Source organism: Elgaria multicarinata, chromosome 13 (assembly GCF_023053635.1).
Source record: "Elgaria multicarinata webbii isolate HBS135686 ecotype San Diego chromosome 13, rElgMul1.1.pri, whole genome shotgun sequence".
In the NCBI taxonomy this organism is placed as follows: Eukaryota; Metazoa; Chordata; class Lepidosauria; order Squamata; family Anguidae; genus Elgaria; species Elgaria multicarinata.
Window position 1 is genome coordinate 29,256,467 of NC_086183.1, and position 8,883 is coordinate 29,265,349.

General features: G+C 47.3%; 1 protein-coding gene across 1 annotated transcript; it reads right to left on the bottom strand.

Annotated features, from left to right (window-relative positions):
• Window positions 1–738: 738 nt before the first annotated feature.
• LOC134407802 (C-X-C chemokine receptor type 3-like) lies at window positions 739–1,854 on the bottom strand. The gene has a single exon (XM_063139749.1). It carries the CDS (start codon window positions 1,852–1,854, stop codon window positions 739–741), a length of 1,116 nt encoding a protein of 371 aa, XP_062995819.1.
• Between the last annotated feature and the right edge of the window lie 7,029 nt (window positions 1,855–8,883).

Below are 8,883 nucleotides of genomic sequence, written 5' to 3' on the forward strand. Positions count from 1 at the left end.
CACACCTGCTAATCCTCATTATCAGGTATTCAGTTCAAAGGTTTCCCTTGGCACCCCCAAAACACCATCAGCTCTGCATTGCTCACAGAGTGAAAATGAAGGACCAGAGCTCAAATGTCAAAATGTTTGCATTTAAGGCGTCTTGGATGTGAGTTTCAAAATGATGAAATCGGAATTCTTCACCGTAGAGTTTGTGATGAGGAAGTCAAAAACCCACGCTTCTAGTCTCGGTTGCAGGATGTGAAGAGACAACGTCCAGCAACGAATCTATCTGCAAACTGGGTTTTGGACACAGAAACGGAAGTCCCAAGATTCAAAACTGTGGTCATTTCCAAAATCCAGATTCGAAGGATAATTTTTCAGGATCTTGAACGTGCAGGCCTTTCATCTTATTGCACCGCTGAAACCTGGGCCTCAAGAAGCAGCATTCACTATTGTCCTAGGCTGGAGACCAATTATCCCTTCTTCTTTTTTTCAGTGTCGAAGGTGTCATAAAAGAAGTCTCATTGCCCACAATGTGCACACTTTCCCCACTAGTAAACAGGTCTTGAAGTGTTTGGGGGGGCTATTTCAAAAACCAGCAACACCTGCTTGATCAGAGTCGATAGTGGGAGAAACGAAACAAGGATGTACATCAAAGGCAACGGCATTTTCAACTCTCTTAAAACTGGTTCCGGCAATGATCAAGGCTGGAATTCCAGAACGGTGGTGAATTTTTGTACCATGCCAGCTGACCAACTAGATTCCAGCGTAGGAGGCTTCTGTGCTTCCGGACCACGTGGAATCTTTCCGGTGGGTGGACCCCCTGGTATACCTCTTCAGGAACTTGTGGCTCACGCAGCCAAGGTGTCCAAGCAGTTCGAGGAATCTGTTCTGAAATTTGATGCTGACGAAGGCGTAGAGCAGTGGGTTGAGGCAGCAGTGAAAGAACCCCAAGTTTGTGGTGATCATACCAGCAATGTCCACTTTCTCTTCCAACTCGCAATCCCGCTCCAGGACGCCAAGCTCGATCAGGGTGTTGATAAAGTGAACCAAGTGGTAAGGTGACCAGCAGAGGAAGAAGGCGGCCACCACAGCCAAGATAACTCTGAGGGCCTTGTGTTTTTGGAACCCTTTGGAGAGCAAGAGGGTGAGGATTATGTGGGTGTAGCAGTACGACATTATCACCAGCGGGAGGAGGAAAGCTAACACCAGGTTCTTGAAGTTCAGGCCAATCTTCCAGGCCTTGGCTGAACCAACAGGAAAGCTGAGGGAGCACGAGGTGGTGTTTTGGCGGGAATCAAATTCAGCCATCAAGAATATGAAATCCGGCAGCGCAAGGAGGAAGCAGAGGGCCCAAACGGCCAAGGAGATGAAGACGATGAGGGAGGTCTTGTTCCTGTTGTACATGCGGATGACGTGGACGATGGCGAGGAACCGGTCGATGCTGATGCAAACCAAGAAGAAGATGCTGGCGTAGAAGTTGATCTTGAAGATGCTGCCGACCAGCTTGCACAGGAAGTTCCCAAAGATCCAGCCGTGCACTTCCTGGGCAGCCCAGAACGGGAGAGTCACCACAAGGAGGACATCTGCGAGGGCCAGGTTGAAGATGAACACGTCTGTGCCAGGCAAGGCTTCCTTGGCACGGAGCAAGACAGCGATCACCATCGCGTTTCCCCACAGGCCCAGGAGAAAGATCAGGATGTAGAAAGGGGGCAGGAAGCTCCCGGCGAAGGCCTGGGTGGGGCTGGAGCTGCAGGGCGGAGCTGAGCAGCAGGTACTTCCATTATAGCCATAATCAAGGTCAGAGGAGTTCATCATGTCGAGGTCATAACCAAAGAGAGAGAAGTTCATGTCAAGGTCTGTCAGGGACATGGTGTCATCTTGACCCTAAGAGTAAAGTGTGAAATGCGGAAGAGCGTTAAGTCCACTGAATGCTCCTGTTACTCCTAGTTGCGGCTAGCGGGCCAAACAACCTGTTGTGCAAGAGATCCATGATTTGGTCTTTTTTTCACTTCCTTTAAAGCAGTCTTCCTCAACCTGGGGCGCTCCAGATGTGTTGGACTGCATCTCCCAGAATGCCCCAGCCAGGCTGGGGCATTCTGGGAGATGCAGTCCAACACATCTGGAGCGCCCCAGGTTGAGGAAGGCTGCTTTAAAACAACAACAACCCGAAAACCATAACGCAGCTGTGTATCTGTAGAGTGGCGAACAGGTGCAGCCGCACATGGGTGGGAATAGCCCTTCGTTTGCTACAGCGAAGCCTCCATGCCAGCTCGGCAGCTTTCAGTGTTAGGACCTTATCGTGTTCACCCACGCACATTGGCATCCCTGGGCACAGCACCCTTGGTATGGTGCACAGCTGTAGTTCCTTCAGGGGACAGGTCTGTTCACCAGCATTGAGAGAGGCTCCAAGGCTGGATCGCCAGTAGTGCCAGCAGCAGGAACCAACAGGCAGCTTTTGCTATGAACTCTGTCCCTGCTGCAGTCTGCCAGGTTGGATCGCAAGAAGAGCCCTGCTGGATCAGATCAAGGGTCCATCTAGTCCAGCACTCTGTTCACACGGTGGCCAACCAGCTGTCAACAAGGGACCCAAAAGCAGGACGTGGTGTAGTGGCTAGAGTATTGGACTGGGAGTCGGGAGGTCTGGGTTCTAGTCCCCACTCAACCATGGAAGCATCCTGACTTTGGGCCAGTCACAGACTCTCAGCCTCACCTACCTCACAGGGTTGTTGTGAGGAGAGGAGAAGGATTATGTACACCCTGTTGGGTTCCTTAGAGGGAAAAAGGTGGGATATAAATGTAACGTAATAAATGTTCCTCACCACGTGTACATAGGCTTACTGCTTCTGCTACTGAAGACAGCACATAGCCATCAGGACTAATAGCCAGGAATTTGTCCAAACGCCTTTTAAAGCCATCCAAAGTGGTGGCCATCACTACATCTTGTGGTAGCGAGTCCCATAGTTTAACTACGCAGTGTGTGATCGTTCCTGGATCTCCCACCAATCCACTCCATGGGGTGACCCCACGGGGTTCTAGTATTATGAGAGAGGGAGAAAAATATCTGCCCCCTGCTCCTGCCCCAGATAATTCCACCACTCCCACATCGTCTCCTGGGCCTCCAAATCAAAAGTAGTTCTGAGAGGTGAAGCGGGGATGCTAGCTCGAGTTATTATTTCCTGTGGTGTACACACTAATTTCTATTGTCCCACTGCCGTTTCTGGTGAACGTGGTTTTGCAGATTTGTAAAACAGCACCACATTCTAGAAAAACTGTGAACAGTCAGAGGCCTTGGTGAGGTGAGATGAGCACAGCACAGTTAATGGTGCCTCTCTCGTGCTACCTTTCCACCTCCAAAGCTAGAGACAGACAATAGATGTTTTTTCAGAGAGTTGTAAGCTGATACGATAGCATTGCCTGCAGCGTGTGCATTCAAACCACTTTTGCCAGTGCACAGGGGTTCTGTAGTTATTTCACAGCGATTCTGCTGGTGCTCTTTTTGGCATAAGGACCCCAGAAGCATCCTGGTGGATCAGGGAGTCCATCAAGTCCAGCATCCCTTTTGCAACAGCGCTCAGCCCAAGGGAAGTTCTGGGAAGTTCACAAGCAGAGTGAGAAGGCAACAGCTTTTTTTCTTCTTGTTTGTTCCAAATACCAGATACCAAGGCCTTAGCTAGACCTAAGGTTTATCCCGGGGTCATCCCTGCCTGCTCCCGGGATATCCTGTGTGTCATTTACATGAACAGGGATGACCCTGGGACGATCCCGGGATAAACCTTAGGTCTAGCTAAGGCCCAAGTCTCTAGAATTGGAGGTTCCCTTTGAGCTCTTCTGACAATCAACTGTCTACTGTGAATTTGCCAAGTCTTTTCTTGAAGCTACCTAAGCGAACGGTCACAGCGTTGGGGGTGTGTGAATCTAGGTCTGCAGTCAACATTGGGAGCTGGTCAATTCCAAAATATAGAGCCCCCTCCTTCCTCCTCCTCATCACCTGGCAACCAACCATGGGAAAAATCCATCTCTCCTACGACTCTCTTCTGCATGCTTTCCGTTACACGGAATAACGGGCTCAAGTTAAAGGAAGCCAGATTCCAGCTGGACATCAGGAAAAACTTCCTGACTGTTAGAGCAGCACGACAATGGAACCAGTTACCTAGGGAGGTGGTGGGCTCTCCCACACTAGAAGCATTCAAGAAGAAGCTGGACAACCATCTGTCAGGGATGCTTTAGGGTGGATTCCTGCACTGAGCAGGGGGTTGGACTCGATGGCCTTGTAGGCCCCTTCCAACTCTGCTATTCTATGATTCTATGATCCTCTTCCTCCTCCTCCTCCTCCTCCTCCTCCTCCCCCCTCTTTCTCTCTCTCAATCTCTCTCTTGCTTCCTGCCTCCTCCTCTCCTGCCAATCTCAGTTGTCCTCTTACCACCTTCTCACCCATCTCTATTATCTCTCTCACCACCTTCACGCTCATAACTTCATTTTAATAATAATAATAATAATAATAATAATAATAATAATAATAATAATAATAGTATTTCTTACCCACCTCTCCGTTTGGATTGAGGCAGGGAGCAACAATAAGTATAAAATGCATAAAACTGAATTAAAAATGTAGTCTACATTATTAAAACATCCTAAAAACGTTCTAAAAACATCCTAAAATTCCACTGGATAGGCCTGCCGGAAGAGATCAGTCTTTATAGCTTTCTTGAATGCTAGTAGACTGCTAAGTTGAGGAGTCTCCTCCGGCAGGCCATTCCACAGTCTGGGAGCAGCAGAAGAGAAGGTCCTCTGGGCAACACTTGTCAGCCTAATTTTGTCAGAATGAAGTAGATTCTTTTATACCGATCTCGGTCTGTATCTCTACCCAACTCCCTCTTGCAACTCATCTCTATCCGTTTCTTCCCTTCTTCTCTTTCTCTCTCATCAGCTTTTCACCTCTCTCTGTTTCTTGCTCTTGCCCTTCTTGCTCATCTAAACCCTTCGCTCTCTGTTTCCACTTTGTCATCTGACTCTCCCCCACCTTCTCGCTCATCTCTTTCACTCCTGCCCATCTCTGTTTCTCCCAAACTACCTTTTTTCACAGGTCTCTCTCTCACCCCACCCCAGTTCTTCCGTGACACACATGTGGAGGCTTCAACAACGTCACAAACGCAAGGCGAAAGGATGGATGGTGTGAAACAGTACTTCCTTTAAAAGGGGGTTGGATCAATTCCTGGAGGCGAAGGCTATCCATGGCTACTAGCCCTGAGGGATGTGTGCTACCTCCAGTATTCGAGGCAGTAAGCCTGGGTGCACCAGTTGCTGGGGAACATGGGTGGGAGGGTGCTGTTGCACCATGTCCTGCCTTGTTGGTCCCTGGCCGATGGCTGCTTGGCCCCTGTGTGAACAGAGTGCTGGGCTAGATGGACCCTTGGGGGATGTCCATACGGCTATTTACACCGCTGTAAATGCGCACTTTAGAATTTTCAGACACATGACGCAGCCGCAAATGCGAAGCCATCCCGGGGCAAACCCAGGAAAATCCACTCCAAAAAAGTCAGGCTTTTATCCTGACTTTTTTGGCAGCAGAGGTGGCTCCACAACTGTAAAAAAGCAAAAAAAAAGCAAAAAACATTAAAATGGGGGGGAGGGACAGTGCCGTTCTGCTCCCCTTTTTTAATTTTATGTTCTAAATCTGCGGAGCTCTGTAGAAACAAATATAGATTTGGGAGGACCGGGCAACCCCCAATCTGAATATGCGGAGCTCCGCAGATTGGGCTGTTTAAATTTTAAAAAGGGGAGAGGAACGACCCTGTTCCTTCCCTCCCCTCTGTTTCTTTTTTTAAAAAAAAAACTTTTCAGAGACGCCAGGCAGGAAAATTCGCACTTGCCTTCCTTCCCGTGCAGAGGCCTGGAAGGAAGGCAAATGTGGGTGCACAGCGCCTCCAAGCACCAAAACACCTCCGTATAGACGGGGGCTTGGTCTGATCCAGCATGGCCCTTCTTATGTTCATATGTTCTTTTGCCACACTTACACCTATCGCCTCTTCATCTCAGTGGATCATCCTGGCTTCTAGTATTATGGGGCCAGATATGACAGTGGGGCAAAATAAATGAGTGTCCAAGTCTCGGGGAACCCTACAACTGTCACCAAATTGTCAACTCTCTTTAAAACTTTTGAGTGTCTTCAGCTTGAAAGGCTACGGTGCTCTCTCGCTCGCTTTTGCACTCATAGGTAGAATTCCTACAATGAGTCAGCTCTGAGTTCATCCCAAGAACGAAAGGTTTCCAAGACACACACTCCCTTCCAGGAAACCTTTCGACCATTTCTTCTAAACGAGTTCAATGCAAGCCTACAACATTAAGGGTCCCCCACTCCCTTTGAATCTTTTATACCCGTGGAATTGCCCCTTCAAATTAGCTTGACTTTCCCAATAATTAAATTGCATTATTAGACAATGGAACTCTCGATTGTGTGTAGACTCCTTGTTCCAGTCAATCGAGATTAAAATCTTGTTATAATTATAAACATGTGGGTACTTAAAACACACACACACACACACAAAACCCAGTGAGGAAGGACATCAGTATTCTATCAGTGCACAGTTAAACTATGGAATTCGCTACCACAAGATGTAGCCATGGCCACCAATTTGGATGGCTTTAAAAAGAGGTTGGGGAAATTCCTGGAAGAAAGGGCTATCGAGTAGCAGTGGCAGTAAGCCTGTATACACCAATAGAAGAACATGTGCCTTGATCCAATTGCATGCACACAGTAGCCAGAGTTACACAAGAGGAGGCATCTTTGAAAAGTCGTGACTATGCTCAATCAGCTGTTTGCCAGACTAGCTCAGGGGTAATGTAGCACATGCTTTGCGTGCAGAAAATCCTAAATTCCATCCTCAGCATTTTCTGTTCCAAAATGGATCAGGTACCAGGTGAAGTCAACAAATATCTAAGTAAGACCTTGGACTGTTCAGGTTATCTTCCATCTCCATAAACTGCTGTTTAACATATCCATAGAATATCATTTTAAAATTGTATCGTTAGTATTGATGACGATATTTTTGACCCAGGTTCTGACAGTCACTGCTATGCAGGGAGGTGGGGAACGAGGATGAGATCAAGATCTCCAACCTCTCTCTGAACAACTGATTGGGACTATTACAGCTTTTCTTGAAAAGGGACCTGCACTCTGCACATGCCTCCAGGCAGAGGGCGTAAGGAGAGGAAGTATCTGTGCAATATTTTCCCTTTGTGCGTGCAGTTTCTCATCTGGGTCGGGATAGGGAAGGACAGAGCTGTCCACGCGCCTGGCTTTCTGAAATGGTCAGCTTTATGAGGTCCAACTCATTTTATCCTGAACAGTGGGGTAGTGAAGCCAGGGCTCACAGGGACACCTGCCCCAGCAATTTTTTATTATTATTATAGCATGGTCTCTGACATCATCTGCTACTGACTTCAGAATTCCTTGTTCCCTCTGAGCTTAGCTGCAGTTCTCACAGGTGCAAGGGAGAAGTGAATTTTCCCAGCAACCATCGCTTGCCCGCCATTTTGTTTTGTTTTTTGTTTTTGTTTTTTATCGGAAAAAAGCACACGAGCATTTGATCGCAAAAGGTAAGTTGTTTTTTAAAAAATAATCCACTCACGCCACCCTACCCCCAATGCCCGGTTCCTGGCTCCTTGTGGTTACTCATGAGGAGCTGGGATGAAAACGGGATGCCCGGCCACACTTTATCCCACGTCTTGGGATCATCCCGGGACCGCGGGGAAAAATGGGATTAAAGTGGAGGGCCATATCCCAGGGGAAGGGAGGGATCATCCCTCCCTGCTCCTGGGATTCCCTCTGCGTCATGTGGACGCACAGGGATGATCCTGGGACGAACCCTGGGATTTCGCCCCGCCTAGACATGCCCACAGTATTTAGGTATTTACTGGTCACAATTTAGCACTGGTCCTTTTTTTTTGCATGAGCTTGTGCTTTAATAATAATAATAACAATAATAATAATAATAATAATAATAATAATAATAATAATAATAATTTTAAAATCCATCCTTTTATGTCCCCATTTGCCTAATGTATGCATTAAGGGATATAGTTGTTGTATGCATTTTTAAATGTATACATTTTTCTCCAAAGTAGCTTATATCGCTGAAATGCAGTTTTGCATGCACATTTCTCAAATACATGAACTTTGTGCACACTTTCCGCTGATATGTGGTTTTTGTGTGAGCATTCACACACACACACACACACACACACACACACACACACACACACCAAGACATGTTGCTCTGGAAAGCACACAAAAATGTGGGTTTTGGAATGCAACGCTGAAAGGCAAGAGAGGTGTGATTTAAGTAAATCTGGAAAAGAACAAAATAAAAAGGATGCAGCAAATTTCTCACCCAGCCGTAGGTGGGGGTTTGTGCGTGGAGCAGATGCTTGCAAGGGTAGGGTGACCATATGGAAAGGAGGACCGGGCTCCTGTACCTTTAACGGTTGCATTGAGAACGGAATTTCAGCAGGTGTCATTGGTATGTATGCAGCACCTGGTGAAATCCCCTCTTCATCACAACCGTTAAAGATACAGGAGCCCGGTCCTCCTTTGTACCTGATCACTCTAGTATAGCTAGTGTGGCTTTCACTGTTGTGATGAAGAGAGAATTTCACCAGGGGCTGCATGCATACAAATGACACCTGCTGAAATTCCCTTTTTTATACAACTGTTAAAGATACAAGAGCCCTGTCCTCCTTTCCATAGGGTCACCCTATGGGCGATTCCTCAACCAGCTGCTGCGGTTCCATGCACAGAGATTTTTTGGGGGAAATGTATTGATCAAAAGGAACACAGAAAGACTGAATTTAGTCCTGGATGACATTTTTCTACAAAGCCTCTGCATGTGCACCATAGAT

Excerpts from the sequence above, each read along its gene's own strand:
- LOC134407802 (XM_063139749.1), bottom strand. The coding sequence starts at position 1,854 with ATGTCCCTGACAGACCTTGACATGAACTTCTCTCTCTTTGGTTATGAC.